Here is a 25,319-nt window from a genome sequence, read left to right as displayed (position 1 = left end):
AATCTCATCCTCACACACAGTGAAGCCGCGGAGTTCACACACCCTCCAGCAAAACCAAGTGTTTCCTGAATGTAGGTTTATGAGTGGCCAGCTAAATTGACACAACATGCAATAGCCTTTTTTCATTGCAGACATATATTTTGACTAGGGCTGCCAATCGATTCAAATATTTAATCGCGAATAATCACATGATTGACCATAGGTTAGGCTGCAGTGGGTAGAAATGGAGCAAATATGATTAAAAAAAGTTATTTTTATAAAACGTTCACTATATCCTGACAGTAGTGCATGAGACAGGTAATCTGAAAAAAAAATCACGTGCCTCTGTGTCCTCGGGTGCTCCTAATGGCATCTGCAAGATTTCACTGACCGGAGGAAAACAACCAATCACAGCCGAGCTGGAGCCTGGCCGTCTCTGAGCAGCTGTCAATCACTCTCAAACTCCGACCGAACGGTCAAACTAGGCAGCGCTGATCAAATATGAATCAATATTCTGTTACTGTAATGTCTATTTCTCACATAAATGTTTTCAGAAACATCTTGTAGTGTACTGTTTAGCTGTAAAATGAGAGGGTTTGTGACCCGGCAGCCATGTTGAGATCAATTAAGGAAATACCAAGCACCGCCCACCAGCCGCAGCACAGCCAATAGGAACGCTCTCTCTGAAATGACCTGTGATTGGCCAAAGCCATGATGAGGTGCAGAAGTTTAGTTTTCTCTCAGAACATTGAATTACACTATGCTGAAAGGTTATTATGGAATTTCAGCAGAATGATGCCAAAAAAATGTTTGCCTACTGAAGCTTTAATCGCAATTAATTGCAAATTAATTGCACATTTGTTTCATCTGTTCAGAATGTACCTTAAAGGCAGATTTGTCAAATATTTATTACTCTTATCAACATGGGAGTGGGCAAATACTGTATGCTTTCTTTATGTAAATGTATGTATATATGTATTACTGGAAATCTATTAACAACACAAAACAATGACAAATATTGTCCAGAAACCCTCACAGGTTCTGCTCAAATAATAACAGGGCAAACTGCACCCAAACAAGCAACAACAGCTGTCCATGTGTCAGTGTGCTGACTTGACTATGACTTGCCCCAAACTGCGTGTGCTTATCATAAAGTGGGCATGTCTGTAAAGGGGAGACTCATGGGTACCCATAGAACCCATTTTCATTCACATATCTTGAGGGCAGAGGTCAAGGGACCCCTTTCAAAATGGCCATGCCAGTTTCTCCTCGCCAAAATTTAGCGCAAGTTTGAAGCGTTATTTAGCCTCCTTTGCGACAACCTAGTATGGCATGGATTCTAGGTTAGGTTTTCTAGTTTTATATGATGCGGGTATCTTCACTCTAGCTTTAAAAATGAGCCCCTTCACCTGTGCTTTTCCTTTCTATGACAAGTCAAAATGTCCAGTATTAAAAGGTCCAATTTGGGAGTTACATTTCTCTTCTGTTTGGTAGGGACTAACAGTCACTTCATCCACCCCCTGCGTCAGGCTATGTGGTTTCGCATTAACTAGGCTAATGCATTTGTGCCCAACACGGATGGTAGGCCTAACTGGCAACTTTATGTAGGTTACATGATGGCAGCACCAAATAGTGAGAGGAAATAATGATGTAAGCGACCTATTACTGCTTTATAAAAAAAGATACCTGATGAGGAAGATGAAAGATCTACCGTGGGATCATGTGTTTTTGCAGAAAATAGTTTGATCTTTGGCAGCTTAGATCTGTTTTTCATAAATTGTATCAAATCCAACTAAATCAAGAAAAGCAGCATTTATGTGATGATCCCAACTGAGACAATCTTCAAGGTTACTATCCAGGTTGCTGTACAGTGTGACTATCTAATACATTCCACTACTGACGTCTTTATTCCATCTGGATTATAACATCTCTCCTCCTCTGCTCTCACAGACAAGTTTGGCTGTCATCACCGGAAAAAAAAAGTTTCACCGGATAAACAGCCAGTTGCACAAATTGCTGTCTGTGTTTCGTCGGAGGATAGATGGCTGTTTGAGCTTCTCCTCTGGGTTACTGCTGAGCGCTCCACTTTCTGAGGGAGAGATTAATAAGGACGCTTGTGGCGCTCCGGCTCTGAGCAGCATCCACACCTAGCTTGTGACTGTGGCCCGCAACATAAATCAGCCGGTGAAAGTAGAGAAATGGCAGACTAATCCCCTGTCTGTGAGACTGAGGGGACGCAGTGAGTGGAGGGATTGTCGGGAGTCTTTTTCTAGCAGAAGGTCTAGAGGCTACAGCGGCGGCTGCTGCAGGGAGAGAGGGTGAATTTGGAAGCAGTGACCCTTGAAGCAAACTGGCGTTAGCGTTTGACACCAAATTAAAGCAACCACTCATGGGAACTTTCTCTGTTTCTCTCCATCTCTGTCTGTGGATGTGCTGTTTTTCTATTTCAATGGTACTCTTCTGTTAACGTGAACAAATGGGCAGCAGGGTGGCCCACTGGTTAGCACTGTATGTGACTGCATGTAGGTAGTACATTTGAAACTGTCGGGCAGCTGGCTGCAGCATTTCCCACTGTTCAAAGACATGCTGCCTCTATGTAGAGAACTGTGTCTGTCAAATATCACTGGTAGAAAGTAACTAAGTACATTCACTCAAATACTACTTGTGTAAATAGCCTGCAGGTTTTTTTAGGTTCTTGTACTTTACTTGAGCATTTCCATTTATGCTACTTTAAACTTTTACTCCACTATATTTCAGGGAAGCTGTAGTTACTATTTACTTTACAGTCTTATGAAATACAATTCATTGTTAAAGATTGCTTCCTAACCTTTTAGACTTGTGACTCATCACAAACAAGTTGGGGCCGCTTGTCACATTTCAAATGTCAATGAGTTAGAAAAGAGTTATTTTCCCTCCAAACTTATCAAATGGTTTCATTAAAAAACAGTTCGGAGTCCAAAGAGGTTGTTAGAGGTAATTATCCAGTATTTTACAGATAAAGGAAAGATACTGCAGATAAAGAACTTGTTCTTTCCCCTACCATTAACTATCTCATGGCCTTCAGATTTATCTTGTGACCCTTTGGAGGGGGCCCGACCCCTAGGTTGAGAATCACTGGACTAAACTGCTGAACTGTTACAAAGAAGTTAAAAGCTCAACCTGCCACAACAGTTAATTATTACTTGCACATTGATGCATCAGTATCAAGATTGCAGTAACATATCATAAGTACTGTATAACAATATATCAGTCAAAGGGGGCACTTGAAACAATGACTTTTGATACATAATCCTTCTGTAATTTGTCTTATTGGTACTTTTAGTTAAGTTTAAGTAAGTACTTCCTCTACTATCTAATACGAAGTGATGATTTTAGAGCATTTAATACTCACGAACGGAGATGATGTAAGTTTGCTTTTATCCAAAGTAAACCTGGTGTTGGTCGACCTCTTCAACCCACAGTAAGTTACAAATCAAAAGAAAAGCAAAAATATAACAAACAAAAACACAAAGTTTAAAATACAAATAGTGTCCCAAATGGCAGTTCGCAGTCCTTCCAGAGAGAGCTGCTCCTCTTTCATCTCTTTGGTATAAAGAGTCTCGAGTCAAGAGAGATCATTTAGGAATAATGAGGTTCAACTTTACTGCATTCCCATTTGGATCAGTCTCTGTTAAAAGCTGCATTTTGCCACTTTGAAGGTCCAGAGACTTTGCAGTTTGGTTCTGTTTGCAGTGCACCGTTGAAGGTTTTGAACCTGTGCAACGGCTCTCCTTCATCATCGGCCTACCCTGCAGCTACAATATGATAAAAGCTATTAGAGTGTAATAATTACTGGGCTTTGCTGGGAAGGAGAAAAGTTATGAGCCTCCCTCTGATCCTAGCAAATAAAACATTGGACTGTGTCCATGGGAGGAGAGTTATAGAGCAGGGAATACATTTTAAAAGACTAGCAGTGAAACATAGCCGAGGATAAATAACTATCCATCATACCATGAATTTCAAATGAATGCATGGTGGACTGTGCAGGGAGGAGCACCATGAATTCCTTTGGTGACGTGGGAGATTATAGAAGCCGCTGTTTTAAGGATAGATGGTTGAGAGGTATTGAACATGTTCTTGATTATTTAAACTGGTGTAAAGCCTTAGAGGGCACTTACATGCTGCAAAGCCTGAAGTATATCCTCCCACAAACTGCCTCCTATGTACTCACTAACTAGCAGTTTATTCAAAATAAACCGCAGGATTTTCTGTTTCCGATCCATTAAGTCCAGCCTCAGAACAGCCATCAGTTGTGTTTTGTTGTGTTTTTACAGGTCTGGTCTCTGCTACACAAACCACAGGCCACATTCTTCTAACGGTGGATTTATGGACTTGTCTCAGACACTGATACGGAAACATCGATCGCTTTGATCGATTACAAGCAGACTAGTGAAGTTACCCGACGGGTAAACTGGCAAACCTCAAGTAATGTGATTGTTCATTAAATATTCAGAAACATTGTAGCCAAAAGTAAAATGATACTCCTCATCCTGGCATAACATCCAAATGCATTGCGGCAGTATAAGCCCTTCACTGTAAGTGGGAACACTTTGGCAGTGACCTGTGCATCGTGGAAATAATCTGTGCAGCGGCGTGTCAGCAATATGGAGGTTATCCACCTCTCACACATTTATTGGAAACAGCACGATGGTAAAGTGGTTTATGTTTTTTTGACTCCTCCACCCTTAACATTGTCACATCCACTTCAGTTATTATTCTGCTGTGGCAACATTATGCTTCATTTTTCTCAGAATAACTGACAGAAATGACAGATATGCTCTCTAAACTGAATTACATTCTTTTCCTCTGCTCTCTGTCTTTTCATCGTCCCTTCTCATTGGTTTTAATATATTCATTCTAATGTTAGATGATTTTATTACCTGCTCTATAGATGTAAACATACTGTGCACTGCTGTCTGACTGTAAGTAGTGACTGAATTTGATTGTGTTTTACAAAGTGATATGTGATTGAGTGTCTCAGCTAGAGTGCAACCGGGGTCCGGAATTTACACCCGCCAAGCGCCAAATGTCCACACTGGCGAATGAATGTTTGCACCAAAATACTCATATAATAAAAAACTATGCTCGGTTACATTGAGAGTCTCAACCACGCTTTGGTGTCATTTACGGGTGTGCTGCGTGTCCTCAGTGTTGGAGTTTGGCACACACACACTAGGGATGTCACGAGAACCGATACTTCAGTCTATGGCAAAATTCTGAAAACGTGACGGTAATCGTTTTTCTACTCAGGGCTCGAGACTAACAGCGTCTTGTCATCCCGGGAACGATAAAAAATGTTTTTGAGATGCAGTAAAATCACTATCACAAGATTTCTTGAAAATAATCACCACGGTTTGGGTTGCCCTGCAGCCCGTGCAGCCCATTCAGAGGTCTGACGCCCGTACCGGGATCCAGTCCCGGGTGAACGGAGTACAGCAGCATGTCGGGCAGCTGCACCGTAGTCCCGCCGTGGGACAGCTGAGCCAGCGAGGCCCGAGACTTTCCCTGATAATGCTACATTGTGAACAACAAATCTGTGTTGAAATCAGCAGGATGAGAGCCAGTTAACTTTGCTAGCTCCGCGCAGGACTGTGCTGCTTACTGGCTGCAAACGGCTAACATTAACTAGCTCTCGTCCTGCCGATTTCAACACGGGAGGTGCCAATGATTGAGATGCGTTCAGGCTCTATTCTAGTAAAAAATGAGTATTGGCGAAGGTAAATTCTAACGTTATCTTGATGTGTTCAAATGTAATCTTGTAAATTGTAGTTTTTGGCAAGAAACTTGAATAAATCCAGTTGTTTGAAGGCGATGTTTTATCAGCAATATAGAATAGATAATAGAGAGGGAATCATAACCTGTTTAACTTCTTAACAGTATGCAAGCAGTAATAAAGGAGTGTATGTAAGTGCCCGGGATTTAGTTTTAGTAGCTTATACCTGGTGAAATATCAGGAAGGTATGACAGCCTAGTATTCAGGCTTGAATTGATTAACCGTCAATATATTTAAACTTAAAATTGTGCTTTTGCCTCTACTGGAAGTTTGTGTTAAATATAAAAACTCACTATCTCAATAAAATACACTGAAAAGAATGTATATGGGACACAAAAAGGCAATTTATTATATTTGGCTGGTAAAAAAAAGTTAACTTCGGACACTGAGTGCAACTAACACAAACTCTTGTCCATTAATATGTTTTTTTGCAACTGTAGAGTCAGACAGACTTTTAATGAAACGTAAAGTCAGAGAACTCCAAAAAAAAACTGAACTAAATTGGACCGAACGAAGATCATTATAGAGTAAATAGAAACAGTTTATTTTTCAAAATTGTTTTTTGCAAGTGTCACAATGTGTCAGACAAATTTCCTGCAGTGTGTTAATGTGCAAAGCCTCCATTCTTTAATCAGATTTATTGTATGCAATGTTGAAAGTAATTCAGCTCCACTGGAAATTAATACTACAAGCTGTACTCAACTGGTCCTCAGTTTATATCCTGTTTTCATTATATGAATCATTAAGTTATCAATTTGGTGGTGGTATTTGCTGGAATTGAATCCTGTAGGCCTCATTAAGTCTTTCCTTGCTGCTAACATGGCGAACAACAATGAATTGGAGTCATCTAACACACACACAAAGCCAAAGCTCAACACTGGGAATGTGACTTTAGCTCAGACCAGTGCTGTGAATAAACCTCTCAGGCACAAGGCAAACATGCTTCCGGTGCTTAATTTATTATGCCAGGAGTGAGTGTGGCTGTACGTCCTGCACTCATCTCACTGAGCCTTGTTTAAATGAGAAGGGACAGACAGAGCCGTCCCGGAAAGGTCAAGCAGCCCAGCCTGCATGTTAATTGTCTAATGTCACAGCAGAGCGGCTCCCCGAGAAACAGCTCACACTTCTGCACGAATCATCGTCTCTGTTGGTAAACATACAGTACGAGCCGCTGACGGACGCGTCGGTTTCGCAGGCAGTGACCTGAGCTTGACCTTACATTAAAATATGCACAAATGGACACCAAAAACATCAACACCTGGTAATAATGCACCGTGATGTCAGCGAACCGCACACAGCACACTAATGTTACATGCCGGTCTGTGATGCTTTACAGCGAAGGTTACTAAACTAGTGACAGAGGCCACGGGTTTGGCTTTCTGTTTCGCTCGCTTGCTGTTTTGGACACAGCTGGTACATCAGTTTCAATTTGTTACTTCCTCTGGCTGGAGACAACTTTCTTCCAACAGCTCTGATGAGTTTTCTATGCCGGAGGTGTTGTTGTGGCAAATTAGGTGAATCCCCAGTGTTTAATTAGTGGGAATGGGACGGCAACTTTGTGGTTTAAATATCTGGATATCAGACAGTCATGTCATTTGCTGATGACGGTGGTTACTCAAATCCATTTTAAACATGAAAAACGTACAATTAAATTAGAATTTTCTCTGCATTGTTTATTTATTCACTGTTCAGTTCACTCTTGTCTTTTTGTAAATGCTTGAACCAGCATTCATTGATTTTAGTTTGGTCACTTGGAGGCGGCTCAACAAACTATAATTACAATGCAGACTTATTATCACCTTATAAAGTTGATATGCTGAAGCTGTTAGCAAAGAGTGGCTTATTTACAGATCTAGCAGACGCAGAGCAACATTAGCATTCATTTGGAGTCGTGTTTCAGGCAACTTTGCAAATGTAAGGCAAATATATGCACCCCCTTCTAAGCTCTGCTTTGCTCTGCACCATATTCTGAGGGAAATATCTGTCTCTTTAGCTGCTAAATGCTCCACTATGTTCACCAGCTAGTCACTACCTTTGTCTGTCTGCCATTTGGTGCTGGGCAGCTACTGAGCAGTGTGTTTTTAGAACTTTTTGCTAAAAAAAACCTTCTTGCTACTGCTGGAAATAATACCGATGAGTGAACCGAAACAGTACAGTAACCTATAACAATGAGTTTAAATATGGTAAAATGCTCCGTAGAGTAGAGGGGAATTATCTATTGGTTCACTATGTTCATTTTCACCTTTCACATTACACAGTCATTTAATCCTTTCTTAATGTGAATTTATTGGTTTTAGCAGCTTTTAAGTATTCCAGAGTTTCCTGCTGATAGATAATAAGTTATAATGGAGTTACTCCAGAGTTTTTGTAATCAAGAGAGTCTAAATGCTGTTTCTTTTACACCCTTGCAATCGTAACATTTTATGGGAGGGAGGAGAGGTAAAATATAACCAAATTAAATACTCTCAGAAAATGTTACAGTCTTTATAGTGAAAATAGGGTTGTCCTTCAAAAGTCTATTTCAGGAAAAACCCTAGTGAGAGTCAAAATGCGTGGGACAGACTGACATAATGAGAGGAGGGGTCGGCTTCCATTTTTGTCTGTTCATTGGCTGTTAACGGCTGCCTGTTTAATTGTAGGCAGTTAGAGCCTCAGCGGGGAGCGGAGATGTGCCAGTTGTGACTCCTGCTCGGCCTTCTTTCAGTATGTTATTCATGCGCCCTTTTCCACTGCCAGCCTGAGGGAGGCAGGCCTGTTACTCTGTGCCAAGTGAAGGAGGGCCAAGTGTCGTCTGGAATCTAGTTCATTGTCCCTCCCTCTCCAAACGGGGAAAGCTTTTGGGATGTGGAGCCGAGCATCGTCAGCTGCTGTGGGCGTCATGGTGTGGAGGCAACTGAAGCGTTTGCCCACATCGCCATGGAGACAGTAGTACGCAGCAGCAGTTTAGAAAAGGACGAGACAAATCCCATCCCTTCTCTTTCCTCTTTTTTTTTTAAGCTATTTTAAAACCCCAGTGTTCAAGAGTCCACCCTCAGGGGTTCTCTATCCCTTCAACTGTTACTCACAAAACCAAACACACACACACACAGAAAACTGCGTCACACACACATACACCAACACACATGAGAAACTATAGATGCCGCACAAGAAGACTGACTACTCTGGCAGGAGTCCAAAACCATCACACTAACTCATTTGTGTACGACGCCTTAGTTCACCATCCACCGGGGAAGACGAGACATGATAAATAGGGTGACTGTCTCAACTGAATAAGCAAACCTACAGCATTAGACAATGATAAACTGCAGGTTCTACAGGTTTCATGATTTAAAGTCTGAGAGGATACACTTGTAGATGAGGAGCAATTAAACATGATGCAAAAAGGAAATGAAAGTTATTGGATCAAACCTCCACAGCGGCTGGCAAGATTTCAGTGCCTATACCATCAGTTAACGTCCAGCAGAGCATATACAGTAAGACACCGGTGGTTAAAGAAAGTTGTGATCCTTATATGTTTTCATCCTATTAATAAACCTGGCAAAGGTCTTACCGCTGTCACTGTTGTCGTCCACCAGGATGATCTCCTTGAGCACGTGTGCTGGTGTGTGGTTGACCACACTGTGGACGGAGCGCAGGATCACTGACAGGGCCTCGTTCACGAAGATGAAGACCACAGAGATCTGAGGGAGGTCCTCTGCGTACGTCAACAGCTTACATCTGTTAAGATACATTTAAGGTTATTAGCCAGTAGTAAAACTACCTGTACATTTGTTTGCAAATCATTGACATAAACATGTATAGCTTTTTCTGTATGCGTTTTATATGAGCAGTTGGCTGATATGACAGATTAGATATACTGTATATGCTATATGTATATGCATTTGCTTTCTTGCTGACAGGTAAATGAGAAGATAGATACCACTCTAATATCTACCTGTAAAATATAAGGCTACAGCCACTTAGCTTAGCTTAGCACACAGACTGAAAAACATGGGGGAAACAGCTCGCATTGCTTTGTCCAAAGCTATGAAACGCCGCTGAAAATCCCCCTATCAGCAGATTTTGTTCTCTTTCCCCATTTCCAGTCTTTATGCTAAGCTAAGCAGCTGCTAGCTTTAGCGTCACTGTACAGACAAGAGAGTGATATCAATCTTCTCATTTAACTCGGCAAGACCTAATTTGGTGTATATAGCCCAGCAGGTCCTCTACACAAAACGGTATCTGGAAATACATATAGCAGAACAAATGTCACAGTGATTTCTGCAGAAAATGTGAAAGTTTCAACAGTTATAAGAAATAATTCATTAATTATTTAAATAAAAGACTTTAGAACAGACATTGTGTAAAAGACGAGTGAAATAAAGATATTCACAATCTTTTTGGGACACCTGGGAGCTTCTGAAAAGATCCCTGAAACGTCTTAAATAAAAGCCCTCTATGAGGCCCATAGGAACCCCGTCATGGTCCTCTGATACCTCCTCAAGGACTCCTGGAAACACCTCACTGAGAGCAACAGTACAGTCCTTTCTCACAGCAGGCATTTGGACCTGTCATACCAGGAAAATCACAGGTGTAACTAATGACATTAACGATGGCTTGGTTCCATGTAGGCGTGCCAGTGAGCGTGTGCAGTAGCGGGCCCCAGAGCCGGCACACCTGCAGTAAATGGCATGCAGACATAATTCATGTGATTAGTTACACCTGTTTGAAATGTTCTCATAGAAAGCCCTTTTATGTGTTGAGAAATCAGCCTCATCCTTCTGGAGTTAAAGAGGCTTTTTCCTTTGAAAAAATAGAATAAAACGTTCAGTGTCACATTCCTAGTGTATCCCCATGGTGCACGCAGCCTTATTTCTCTCCAAAAACAAAGGGATGTATCCTGGATAACTTTTTCCTCAGTGCACCAAACCAACAAGGCAAAAAATAGCACTCTTCTAAGATATCATTTGAAGGCCCACATCCATTTGATGGTGAAGCTGCAGCTCCCAGGCCTGAATTCTCTGTACTGTACTGCGAGTACTGCTGCAGTATAGCTGCCATACTGAAACCATATGCTGAGCAAGAAGTACATTTCTCCAGGGTCAGGAGAGGAATGTCTGTATTTACTGGGTTTGACAGGTTCATGACCAAGTCATCTTTGTAGCGCCCACTATACTTGCCATTATAAAGAGGGAGAATATAAGGCCATATAGTTTTTTTAGAAACCTAAAGCTAATAAGAAGTGAGATGCAGGAAGTAACCCCAGTCTCTGTTGTCAGAAGTCATGTGTTTTGTATGTCCTAAAACTTCTGTGAAGTATAAGAATGTCACAATTCCTGAATAGAAGGGGAAAAAAGTAGCCAGTGATCGTACAGGTATAAATTACTGTCCTCCAAAATGTACTTGGCAAAGAAAAATTAGTTTTATATGAACGTAATTTTTAGGCACTCATAAAACATTATAATATAGGTAAAAACTGACCTTTGTCTGCATCTTATGAATGTTTATGAATATCTTGTTTTACTCCTCATCATTCAGTGTGTTCCTGTGTATCCCGGTTATGTGTTTGCACATGTAAACATTAAAGAAATGGATAAGTTCTAATCCTGGTTTTGAGAAACCTGAATATGCCAGTTATAGTTCTCTTATAGAGACCTGGATTCCTGGCATGCTAACACGCTCACAATGCTGATGTTTAGCAGGTATGATGTTTACCATGATCACCATCTTAGTTTAACATGTTAGCATGCTAAATAGGGATGCTAATTTTGAATTGTTTTTAACCAATAACCCACCCTGGTTAACCGTTATTAACCGCTAACCAACAAGATTGGTGCGTCGCATGTAGCGGTGCGCCAGCTGCAGTGAATGAGCAAAACAGACAACCGAGTCTCCAGTTCACCCGTCCGGGAGAGTTAGCAGCCAGGTTGCTGGGTGTATTGTGGAGTACACATGCAGACACTTTTCCAGCAAGTCTCCACTGCACCATTTAGTTTAGTTTATAGGTTGTCAGCTGTGTGTCTGCCTGACGTAACGTTACTTTGTCTGCCCGGTGTAACGATAGCGAGTGGCCAACATGCCATGTCTGTGTTTGTGCTTCGTTAGCAGCTCTAGCGTTGTCGGTGGCTTTGTGCTCTCCGTTGTCACACACATACGATCTGTCAGCCCAGCGTTAACGTCAGCAAGTGTCCGACAGACCGCACACATGTGTGTGGCGGCGGTGAGTGTGGGGTTGTTGGTGGCGTTATAGCTGTGAACGTAGCTGTAGCAGTGTGCGTACAGTTTATTTGTCGGCGAATAAATGCTACAACTCCTCAAGACGGGAGCCAACTTCCTGTGTCTTGCAACTCCGGCTCAGACTCTCTTAAGTTGGGCTGTTAAGGTGGACCAGCTTTTCTCCTTAAACTGACAAGCCGCTCCTCTGACTTTTGCTCAGCTTTTCAGCTATTTTTTAATATTTCTTTTAACCGTTTAACCGATAGCAATAATTGGTTAAAATTGTTAATGTCGGTTAACAGTTAAACAGTTAATTATTAACATCCCTAATGCTAACTTTTGCTCATTAGCACTAAACACAAATTACAGCTGAGTCCAGGCCTACACAACATATTCTACACTTAGGAAAACGTCTTTATTTGGTACAGATCCCTGCAAAAATCACACCATAATCATTTTAATATGTTTTTCAATTAAAATGAGGATGATGATGTAGAAATTATCAAACCCTCTAATATCGCAAAACACTTTTGCAATATCAGTCAAAATAATCGTAGATATTTTTTCAGTATCATGCAGCCCTAATTAGTTTTACAGGTATTTGTTCATGAACCAAAGTATTGGACAAATTAAAATGTTGTGTCGTGACGATGGCTCTAGATTAAAGGTCAGAGGATCAATACTGATTACAATTCCTCCTGAGGGGGACGGACCAACATTTCCTCCCCCTGAAACAAACAATGCTAATTGACATGATGATGATCTACAAGCTCAAATAAAGTCTGACTTTTGCAATGTCAAGGATAGACTGCATTGCCTACCATTGCTAATGGTCACATAGAGTAGCCAAGTCCTGTCACAGTGGTAAATGCAGCAGACACCAGGCAGCCAAGCTGGGTTCATCCTCAACTGCTGTGGGAATTCATCAGTACAGAAATGACAGTGTGGCTGAATGTGGAGAAGTCAAACACATGCCTCTACTGACACCGACAATCAGAAGCCTGGATAATGTTAGAATCACCTACACAGGGAGGTGAATCATGGATATGATCAAAACCAGGTTAATACACAAAACCCAAGTATCCTTTTAAATGTAGTCAATGTCCTCCATCTCCAATGAGCTCTCTCACCATCCGTCATGCCTCATTCTCTTGATCTCACACAGTACATGGACTCCATGGTAACCTCATGTCTGTGATTGGAATCCGACCTCATGTTACCAATTACACTGACACTATTAATAAAATGAACTGCACACTACGCCATGCAAATGAATAAACACCACATTCACTTCTGTCTGAGTGTCTCTACACACACTCAGTCACAACAATCCTGTTACTCTCTGCTGATAATCTCAAGTCTGCCAAACGCGCCTGTCACTTCCAGTAAAATACAGTATTTTCTCACAGGCGCACCGTGGCTTTGAAGTCTGAAATAACAGTGTCGACTGGACGGAAGCACTTAGCTGATCCCTATGGCAACTGTGAACACACACACACACAGTCAACATTTTGTGAATCTTTCCGCGCCGCTCCAATTAGGCTCCGAACGCAACAGCTGACAAACGCATTTCATTCGCTACTGCCTTTGTTTTCTCCGTGTTTTCCCATATCTTATTCAGCAGTGCTGACTCATTATGTAGAGATGATGAGGTGGCTATTGTAATTGTTGTGGTTGAATTATTTACAAGAGATCTTGGCTGTAATGAATGTAATATAGTTCTTTATTAGAATATCAAATTGGCATAAATCAAGTATAGTGTAAACAAATCTATGGGTTTCGTTTAGCTTCAGTAAATCCCGTTAAGCTCTGGAAGTCTTTTGCCAAACATCACGGCAGAGTGGTGTTAAAGACTGACATATTGCATTTGCCAGGTGAAATCCCATTCACGCTAGAAATATTAATGAGACAATGTATTGATTTGTCAGAATGCATCAGTCTCACATGCTATCACAGATTATTAGATGTGATAGAGGCAACGAGTGAGGCTGAAATTCTGTCTCGAAAATCTGCGTTTGGCAAGTTATCTAAAAATGAACTGTCTCATCATCCTGAATCACAAATTAGGGCTGCTACTGAAAAGAGCATCCATAATCTCAACTAATAATAAGACGCAGCAAAGCTAAATGCCCAAATGAAAACGTGGTGCTGCATACAACCACTGATCTGATGGTATACTGTGTTATTTGTTCATACTGAAGCACATGAAATTAAAACCTCATCTTCTATCTAAATGTAACAGTGGTTATGGCAGTGCTGATGTTTTCCCTGTTCACTGTATAGTCATATTTTTAGTTACAAAACTTGGTGGTGTTGGTATCAAAGTCAAAATTCTGCTACCTTGAACATGTTGTGTTCAAAGACAGCACGTTCGCTGCTCTTCCACCCTCGCTGTGCGCCATCTGAGCTCTACTGGTGCTCGGCGCCCTGATACCCCGGTGAACAGCCATGTCAGCTTGAGTCAGCAGCATCCATGGGGTCAGGCCGCAGGGGGACGGCCACACAGCAGATGGATCTCAGCATGGTGCTAAAGTTACATCCTCCTCTCTCCACCCATTGGAACCCTTCTTATACTCCACAGCCGCTGGTTTGTGTGTGTGTGTGTGTGTGTGTGTGTGTGTGTGTGTGTGTGCGTGTGTGTGTGTGCGTGTGTGTGTGTGTGTGTGCGTGCGTGCGTGTGTGTGTGTGTGTGTGTGTGTGTGTGTGTGTGTGTGGCGGGCATGCGTTAGCAGGTTCTCACCTTTCAACAATGAGAATTGGCAAGAGAGGAACTAGCAATTATGTAGGACGACACAGCAGATGGTATCCTATTTACTTGTGAAATTATATAGTAAACGCATTTGCATATCATCATAAAAGACTGTTTACTTTCCTTCTGGGCTTTACTTTACATTTTTTACTAGTTTGCACATCTATCTAATACACCATGGGGAAAGTACTTTTGTCACATCAATTTCCATTATAAATGAATCCCTTGCAATTTGAGCTAGTTGCTTTTCATATTCATTTTCTCAGAATGCATGCTGTTGCACTTTACTTTGTTGTTGTCAGTTTAATGTCTGAACTTTAATTGCAAATTGACAAAATAACATGATAAAGTGAGTGTTTTTTCTTCCACAGAACAAACATTGGCACACTCTTGGGCTGGTTCCGACATGCTAAGGGTGCTGCACTGATTACGGAAAATGAGCCGAACAGCGGGCTGGTGGTCAGCAGCAGCACCGGGTGTCACCGGTCTCCAGGAGTTGTGTTCATTCTCTTCCCGGTGAGCTGTGACCACACTTTGCGGCCCCACTGACGTGGGTTCTGTTGCCACCATAACAACTTACAACAATCGCCATTTTCTTTTGTACTAGTCAAATTATCACAGCAAACGGTTCAATGACCCTTCTACTCCTATTTTATTTCTATGGCACAGAAAGACAATTACAAGCAAAAGAACTGTTTGGGACGATGTTGAGCAGATAATGATAGTCCTAATAATAAAAAATACAGATAAATATTTTTAAATTCATTAATTACCTAGTTATTTGTTAGCAAACAGTTGGCTATTTACACATCCAACAGATACAGAGCAACGTTAGATTTTATTTGTGTCATAGACATGTTTATCGCCACCTGATGAATGTAAGTCTTGTTTTTTTACTTCTATTTTTTGACTAAAACTCTACCTGAATCTCTGCTTTGTGTGACACTACGGCGACAGTGTAGAGTTCAGCCTCAGATATTGACACAACTTTGTACTTTAAGGTAGTTGGAATATAATATAGGTACCTGAGAAGCACTCAAACATCTTCATTCATTTAATTTCTTACATGACTCCTTAACTTAATATTGGCATTGATTCATGCATAGGAATGACAATCTACTGCCTATATAGTCTCACTGGCCAAGTAGGCTAGGGCTTGCTGTTCTACTGGGAAAGCTTAATTTCAGGCACTGTTATCAATCACTTCCATTACCGCAGCCCACATGCATTTGACAGCAGAGGTAATAAAAGGAAAACTAAACCACAGAGAGTGTTTATGATGGAGCACGCTGCGTACGTCTATCTATACTTTAAGCCCTGCTCTCGCGCTCTATCCGTAAGAGTAAATGCACAAGTGTTTTGATTGATAACCCCTCCACTGTATCATTTCAGTCCTTCCCCGTGCATTTATGCTATCCCTCAGCAACTCCTTTGTTCCCTCTCACAGCTTTCTCTATTGCCTCTCTCAATCAGCCTTGCCAGGTCTATAAATACAATGACAAATCTGGCAGTGAGTTTAAGGGGAGATTTTTTTTTTTTTTTTTTTGCACCGCGGCACTCCTTCGCACAGCTACGACATGGCAACTGTGCAAAACAAAGTAATGTATATTTCACTCCTGTTCAGTTATACGACTAGCGGAGCGGCTGCGTTTAATGAATATTACCGGAGTAATATCTTGAAAATGTCAGAGGGGGCAAGACAGCCTCATGGCTTCGAGTTGAGATGTGGTGTGAGGCTGGATTTCAGTGTCGAGATCGTAAAGTGATATTGTAGTTCCATTGCCCTAGTTACTGGATCCAATTTAGGGCATCGCTCAGCCTTAAATTTGTACCTGTCTGCAGTAGCGGGGAAGCCTTGTAAAGGCGTAACAGGATGAGCGATCGACTCATCTGTTTGTAATGGGACTGAGCTCACTGGCCAGCGCTCATAATTTGACCCGGAACAAGCTTTGACAGAAACAGAGCACCAGATTAAGATGTATTCCAATCTCCCCCCCCCCCCCCCCCCCCCGCCCCTTCTCCTCCTCCACCAACCTGCTACCCCGGCTGCTCCCTCTGACTTTTTCCCCGCCGGCCGCTCTTATTTGCTGAGAAATTTCACATTAACCTCCCGTAACCCGCGCAGTGCAGGCAAAGCAACTTTCCAATCCGCGAGCGCTCCTCTCAGGAAGATAATCATTTGCCTTGTCATTTCTCCACCCTCCCGTCCAGGAGATAAACTCCAGCACTGGAAAGAGCAACAATTTGCAGCAGGAGCTCCTGCACCGCGGAGACCTTACGATCCCATTCTGCAGTATCAGACGCTTAAGAGATGAGGTAAACCCGTTTCTTCAGCCTCCCTCTCTGGTTATCACCGTCCCACAGGCAGACAAACACAAGACGAAGGGTCCTTGGGTTTCGATGTAGTTTTGGGTTTAACTATTCTGACAAAACAGAAATCAAATCTTCGACAAAGTGACAATAGAGATACAGGTGCGATTAGGAGTAATTGAATATGAATCCCACTTGGTGGAGGAGAACTGGAGGGTGAAAAGCTGGTTTGACGCCTTGAATGCATTTTTCTATTTATGAGTGACACAAGTTACATTTAATATCTTTTTGTTTGTTTAGTGGGCATCAGTAATCTTACCAGCTCGCCTGCCTTTGTTGTTTTTCTCTCCACAGCCCAATGAGATGTTATCATACGTAAGCCTCCCAAGGACAGCGAATGGCAGGCTCAGAATCGCCATAATATAGAGCCGACTTAAGTCCCTCGGTATCTCAGTTAAGAATGTCACTTGCGGACGTGAAGGGCAGATGAGAGAAATGCAGGCTGGCGGGCGGTGAAAGGGGATTACAGGTTTTTGTCCGAGAGACAATTGTGACTGTAATTATTATGAATTGGTTTTTGCTGCAGACAGGCAGGTTTGAAAAGAGAGGGGCTTGAGAATGTGCGGCTCCGTTCAGTCATGGCGATGGACTTTGCTTCCCCGTAGTCATCAAAGTCCTCTGCTCAATGACTCCTGTTCAATTAAAAGCCCATTAGACAGGAGGTGACTGGCTCCTGCATTTAACCTCACTTCTGCAGTGCTGCAGTCACCTTTTGCCGGCAGGACATCATTGCAGAATCAGGATTAGAAATCCAAAATATGTAGCAGTCTTTCGTACTGTATGAGGCACAGAACTGCTGAAAGGCGCACTAGAAGTCCTCACTGGTGCCACAACAATTCTGGCAGTAACAGTATTGTTCCGGCTGTACATAAATCCATTTTCTTTCACTTTGATGTTTCTCTTTAAAGTGCTGCTTTTGTGATGTAACCACAAGAAGCAAAGAAAACTGTTTGCACAATGCACTGTATTGATTTCCATTGAGCGTCACAACAAATGTTCCAATGTACCTATTGGATAGCTGTCATGGACTGAAGCTTTACCTTGTTTAACACGACGTGTTAAAATATTCTGGACACGGAGACACAGATCAAGAAGTGTATGATGACAAGCCTGAAGAATCTAGTCACAACCCGTGAAACTAGCATTAAATCCATACACACAAACACACTCAGCCCCACTTAAAACCGGAAACAATCACTTGAGCAAACCCCCAACACTCACTTCCCTTTTGTCTTACGTCCCATTTTTTTGTTGAACAAGTTGATTAAAAAAAGGACTTTCCTAAAACCCCTCCATTCCAGAGGCGCTCTCAGCTGACTTTATTAATTAGCAGGCTTTTTTTTTCACTCGCCCTCCTCCTCCTTGTTCTACTCTTGTCTAATTTTTCTGGGCGTGAAAAGAGCTCGGAACAAAGCAGCGTGGATGAAATGAATTGTTATCCCCGCTAAAGCCCTCAGAAACCTCTCTCGGCCGTCAGATTTCCTCTCAGTGTGTCTGCCTGTCGCCATTGTTCTTTGACACTGTGTGATATGAACGCCACTGGCAGCCCTGATTACCTCCCCGCCCACCCCCCCACTCCCAATCCGTCTCCTGCAGCACTCACTGTATCACAGCTGTAGTTCACTTTCTACATTTAAAATTCATTTTAAAAGGACCATTAAGGCCGCTTGATGGGTGTCCACTGGGTCTCTTTCATAAAAAATAAAGTAATTCATGATTCCCTTTTATTGCAAAATTATAACACAGCTCTTCAACAATCGCCATCATCTTGCCCATGTCCTTTCATGTAGGCATTAGGCGTGTCTAAAGTCATTTTCTTTAGTGTGACTCCACATGGCAGAGGCCCCGAGATGCCCTGTGGCTAAACTGCTTCTACTGCATTGACTGAGGGAAGGAGAAGGAAGGATTAAGTGGAGTGAGGCAATAAGAAAAACGGAGAAGATGAAAATTACCAAACAGGAAGTAAAGACGGCTTGTGCAGAATGAGGGAGACTCTCGAGGGATCATGTGCAAGGCGAGTCACGTGACAGTTGGAGCAAGCTGAAGGTGTCGGTACTGTAGACTACTGTTTGGTAGCCTTGCTAGCTTGTCTAATTGTACTTTAAGAGGATTTTAAGTGAAGAAACCCATAACACAACTGTCCTTGAAAAATTAGTAAAACTCTCGACAGCAAAGGCAAAAACGAGTTACGGATTGTTAATCAACCTGACACGTTTCACTCTTCTTTCATCTCAATTTGGTTTTAAAGAAGCAGTACCTTATCAATGTGATTAAAACATCAATGCATTGTAATCATTGTTATACATGCAAAACATTGATCGGATTTTGAAAAAACACATTTAATAAAGGTGAATTTACAGTTATTGTATTGCCGTATTTCCCCTAAAATTCTTTAATGTGTGTGTCTGTCGCCCAGCTCTGTTAAAAATGTCTGACAAAAGAAATATCAGATATGGAAGAGGGTACAGTAAATGCTTTCCAAAAATGTATTCTTACTGTAATGTATCTCCTTGTATAATTATTTAACAAGAACTTTTAAAGCCACCCTGTCAAACCAACAGCCAGTGTGGTCTATAAGATAACATTTTAATATACTGTAAGTAGGGCTGTCAAAGTTAATGCGATAACGCGATTTGGCAAGGAATAAAACTGGCATGGCCATTTTCAAAGGGGTCTCTTGACCTCTAACCTCAAGATGTGAATGAAATGAAGTCATAGTCAAGTCAGCACACTGACACACTGACAGCTGTTGTTGTCTGTTGGGCTGCAGTTTGCCATGTTATGATTTGAGCATATTTTTTATGCTAAATGCAGTACCTGTGAGGGTTTCTGGATAATATTTGTCATTGTTTTGTGTTGTTAATTGATTTCCAATAATCAATATATACATGCATTTGCATAAAGCAAGCATATTTTCCCACTCCCATGTTGATGAGAGTATCAAATACTTGACAAATCTCCCTTTAAGGTACATTTTGAACAGATAAAAAATGTGCAATGAATCGCTATTAAATATTTGAATCGTTTGGCAGCCCTAAATATATGAGTTTAGCCAGCAATAACCATGCTAACACATCAGCTCGCTAGTGGACCAACAACAAACCAACCATATATACAGTATGTATACTGCATATATATATTAGGGATGTTAATAATTAACCGTTTAACCATTAACCGACTTTAAGAAAAAGTTGAAAAGCTGAGCAAAACTCAGAGGAGCGGCTTGTCACTTAAAGAAGAAAAGCTGGTCCACCTTAACAGCCCATCTTAAGAGAGTCTGAGTCGGCATTGTAAGGTACAGGAAGTTGGCTCGGGTCTCTTGAGCTTGCTTGAGCTGAGGAGTTGTAGCGTTTATTCACAGACAAATTAACTATATACACACTGCTACACCTATACGTTCACAGCTATAACACCACCAACAAACCCACACTCACCGCCGCCACACACACACGGTCTGTCGGAAACTCGCTGAAGTTACGCCGCGCTGACAGACCGTGGGTGTGTGACAATGGCGTGCACGAATCCACCAGCAACGCTAGAGCTGCTAACGTAGCACAAACACACACACGGACACTTGGACAATCACTATCATCACGCTGGGCAGACAAAGTGTTGTTACGCCAGGCAGACACACAACTGGCAACCTGCTAAACTAAACTAAATGTGCGGTGGAGAGTTACTGGGAAAGAGGCTGCATGTCCGCGACACTACATGCAGCATCGTGGCAGCTACAGTAACTCTCCCGACGGGTGAACTGGGGACTCAGTTGTCTGTTGTGCTCATACTCTGCAGCATGCGCATATATATATATATATGTAAATATATATGCACATTTTCATCAGGGATGTTGGAGCACTACTCTATTAAACACCGCAGGGGTCACAAACAATTTCTCCACAGTCCATCAGCCAATTAATTTATATATCTGGAATGCACTGCTCTGTGACTCATGTCATTTTGGGTTGGTGCAAATTTACAACATGCCATGCGCCACTGGGAACCTGGGGGCGGCCAGTGCAAAATTAATGTCATAAACCACCAGGTGTACAGGAATGTCCCCCGCTGGAGGCCATTAAATTTACAAGGGTGACATTTGCATTTTTCTGTTTAATATGGAAACCAATGGGGGGCTGTTTCTGATCCATATGGCATTCCATAAATCTCATCAGCACTCTGACAGCACGTACTGGGTCCAGTGTTTTGGTTGTAAGTCTTGAATAAAGATGAAAACATGAGGAAAATATACATCACTTTAAATTAAACTTAAAGTAAAAAGCTAAGTTGGCTGCCATGTTGCCTTGGTTTTAATATAACCATCCACTATTCTGTTCCTGGCATCTGTACAGGACACAACAAACTCAAGTCTCACTTAGAGCCTCCTCACCAAGTGCATACTGACAGTTCTTTGTTGGATCACAACCCTTCACACCACTGCTGCATGTATTTAGGAATAATTATGTGATTTTCTCATATATATCCTAATGGGAATTAAACCCAGTCAGTGGAAAAGAAGCTTTTCAGACTTCATTGCTTAGCAAAAGCATAAAAATCGCATGAGTCTGTCATGCACTTTTGACCTGGTCTGAGCTTGCAGGAGGCTGTTGTAAATTCCAATAATCCTCAACACAATGATTTTACTGCAAAGCTTATCATTTCTGACACACCTTGTACTGCAACTCTGCATCTATTTTGGCACAGTAAATGTCCTGGAGATTCACCAAAATACAAATAAATACCAAAAAGAAGAAGAAGAGAAAAAACACTATGCGCTTGATGAAAATGCCAGTTTCCTGGCAAAAAGTCCCGCCGTACATTGTGTGCCTTCGCAGAAATAGAGCCAATCAACAGCAGCAGGGATTAAACTGGCAAACTGTACAGTTACAAGTCTCTCTAACATTACACAACCCTGCCAGGGGGAAAAACAGGTGTAGAGTTGTAGTTGGAAGGAGAATGTACATGACAGAAAATGAGAAGAAACAGAAGGTGGACATACTTTTTAGGCCTGTAGTCGGGGATGCTCCTGTCCAGTGAGATGCGGTCACTGAGCTGAGCGTTGTAGCCGTACTCCTCGTATTTCCCCTCGGCATCATGACTGTCCTCTCCCAGAGTGGCAGCAGCTCCCCCCTGGCCGAGGCCTCCGGGCCCCTCAACTAGCCCCATGGGCTTCGCCAAACCTGCCAAGAAAATGACACAACAGAGAGACAATCATACGGATGTGCATGTGTGGAGGCACACACACACACACACACACACACACACACACACACAGAGAACAGGGGGAGACAGGTGAGAGGAGAGGCTATGCAGAGGGGCAGCTGATTGACATTCTCTAGCAGTGTGAGGAGATTGGTGTATGGCAGCTCCGAGGCCCAGCGGGGCTCATCCGTAGGGCATCATTACACTGTCTGTCAGTGAAAAAGCTGCAAAACACCCACATGGACAGAGACGCCACAGAGGTGAGCAGAGCAGAAGCTGAGAGAGACAGTGGTGGAAGGGCCAACACTACAAAAAGAGACTAGAGAGAATAGTGCACAGCTGTAAACTGGGGTGGAAGTTTAAAATTACATGTACTCTCTCTTAAAACTGACATTCTTTTAATTGAACCCGATAATTTCGCCACTGCAGTTTGTCAGTTTATTGCCCCGTTACATCCTAATATCAGTCCTACTGCTAAGAATCTTGGTATCATCTTTGAGCTGTACGTATATGACTTTTGACCGTCATCTCACTAAACTTGTCCAGTCCCGTTTTCTCCAGCTAAGAAAAATTGCAAAAAATCAAATGCATCTTGTCCTCTATGGATCTCAAACTATTAATTCACACTTTCATTTTCTCCCGTCTGGACTATTGTAAATCCTTCTACACCTGCCTCAGTCAAACTGCTTTAAATCGCCCACAGTTGGTTCAAAATGCAGCTGCCAGGTTATTAACCAAAACTAGTCGTCGATCTCATATTACCCCTGTTCAGGCATCCCTTCATTGGCTTCCTGTAAAATTCAGAATAAAATGTAACATCTTATTGATTACATATAAGGCACTGCATGACCTTGCCCCCAGTTACATTTCTGGTCTTCTTGTTCCTTATTCCACCTCTCAACCAGTCCGATCCTCAAATTTTGGCCTTTTATCCATCCCCCGCTCCAGGTGCATAACAAAAGGTGATCGGGCCTTTCCTGTCTTAGCCCCAGAGAGTCGCCAAATCAGCAGCTGCAGCAGAGAGGAAGCTGCTGCAGGAGGGCAAAGCTCCATGTTCAGAGAGGAGACATGCTGCAGTCAGCTGACACTCTGTAAAAGTTACATGGTTTAATTCATAATGGTACATTCTGGGAGTGCTAGCAGTTTGTGAACACTACAAAAATGCACAACAATCTAAGCAAGGAATCTCGGTCCGTCTGTGTGTCCTTCGCATATCTAGAGAACCGCTCATACGATCTACTTCACACTTGGCAGATGTATTGCTGGGAACGCAATGGAGTACTTATTTTAAATTTGGTGCAATTTAGAGATGTGACACATTCAATATTAATTAACTTTGAATAAACAAGTGACCAGCGCAATGTATTGCAATTATACTGAGATAGTAAAATCAAAATGAAGTTGAATACATGTGTAATATCACTTGTTCTTTGCACATGAATTCTTCTCCAACAGTTGCATCCACACATATTCTGCATGTCGTTCACATTTCAATGATTAACATAATATAATAACTAGAATACAATAAATCTTCCCTATGACTTATTCAATGTTCAAGAATTGAATTAGAAAGGTGCTCCAATTAACTACAATCACAGAACAATAACAGTGCTTAATATCTCATTGTACACATAGCTACCTGGTTTACATGTAACCAAATTCACCATGACATTCATCATGAAGGTAAGAAACCACCAGAGTGGCTTTACCAATGTCTGTAATGATTTTAGGTTGTACTGAGAACTCTCCATTAACTAAAAGATTCACTTTCATATTTAACACTTCACTTCATCAGTGACACAAAGAAAATAACAACAGAAGGTATCATCATAGCACAAGTCAAAGTCTAAACTAGAAGACTGCAGAAGCAGCCTCCACATTCAGTAAAAGAATAGCATCTACCTGGCTAACACTCGCCAGCACCACAAGCTAGGCTACATATCAGCATGCTAAAACCAGTGTGTAATTGTTGAAAATAACACCTTTTACTGCATTACTCATTCATTCAGCTGTACTGCGTTTAACTCAAGTTCTCCATGAATCAAACCGTTTGCATTTTATTGAATATTCGCCAGGTCTAGGAGTCACACACACATTAGCGTTTATAGAATGTTCTGGCCCTCTGGGCTTCCTCGCTGTTAACCCGGAGCAGAACGAAGGCCAATGACAGCAGCCCTCTACAGGTTACACTGTATATCAGCACGGAAAAAAAGAATTTCAGTAGATAGGATTAGTTCAGTTTAAGTGGCCAGTTTAATTAGTTGTCAACTATTAAATTAATCGCCAACTATTTTGATAATCGATTTATCTGTTTAAGTATGTTTTTAAGAAAAATAAAATACAAAATGATCTGATTAGCTTCTTAAAGGGACTGTTTGTAAGAATCAGAAATGCTTGTTAACAGCGACACCTGCGGCCGTTAAATCAACGAAAGTCAGCGTCGGGCTCAAGCTTGTGCTCGCTCTACTTAGACATGAGCGAGCATCGTTCAAAACAGTGAGGCGACACACGTCAGCTAAAAGCACAATATCACTCTATATTTCACCTGCTTGGCAGTAATGTTAGCTGACCAGACGAAGGTCTCTCCATGAATCAATGCTGATCCTAGTGTTGGCTTTTCCTGCCTGAGCCTCCCGACCGCGGCCGGAGGGAGACACCGGCACCCGGTCGGAGACGATAACGTTTAAGCCCCGTCACTTCACAAGACACGGAAAACCTCTGTTGGTCTGGAGGAGCTGCAGCAGTTATTTCTGCACAAACGTCCACGGTACATTCACTAAATATTCTCAGAGCTACTAACTCTCCTACATTGTGTAGTGTGCGCGCATGCACGTGAGAGTGGAGCGAAATAGCGAGAACGAGCACGTGTGAGTGAAGGCAAGAAGGCAGAGGAGCAGAGTACAGCAGAGACTCCGGCCCTGGAGACCAAAGCTACGGTCTCCTCCGCGTACTACGACCGCCGCCAACGCTGTTTTGCAAGACGGGCTTCACTAGATAGAACTTTTCAGTTCACGGTGC

At 42.1% G+C, this 25,319-nt stretch overlaps 1 protein-coding gene across 1 annotated transcript in view; it reads right to left on the bottom strand.

Moving 5' to 3' along the window:
* The window catches only part of galnt9 (polypeptide N-acetylgalactosaminyltransferase 9), a 111,583-nt gene that overhangs the window by 70,297 nt on the left and 15,967 nt on the right, over positions 1-25,319 (bottom strand). Inside the window, exons 2-3 of the mRNA XM_074637332.1 lie at positions 22,099-22,279; positions 9,342-9,508 (exon numbers count right to left, since the gene is read on the bottom strand). Of these exons, the coding sequence (XP_074493433.1) occupies positions 9,342-9,508; positions 22,099-22,279 (348 nt within the window). The remainder of the gene's footprint in view (positions 1-9,341; positions 9,509-22,098; positions 22,280-25,319) is intronic.

This window comes from Sebastes fasciatus, chromosome 6 (assembly GCF_043250625.1).
Source record: "Sebastes fasciatus isolate fSebFas1 chromosome 6, fSebFas1.pri, whole genome shotgun sequence".
Taxonomy (NCBI): domain Eukaryota; kingdom Metazoa; phylum Chordata; class Actinopteri; order Perciformes; family Sebastidae; genus Sebastes; species Sebastes fasciatus.
Note: the sequence above shows the minus strand (reverse complement) of the source record. Positions and strands in the feature narration are given on the sequence as shown.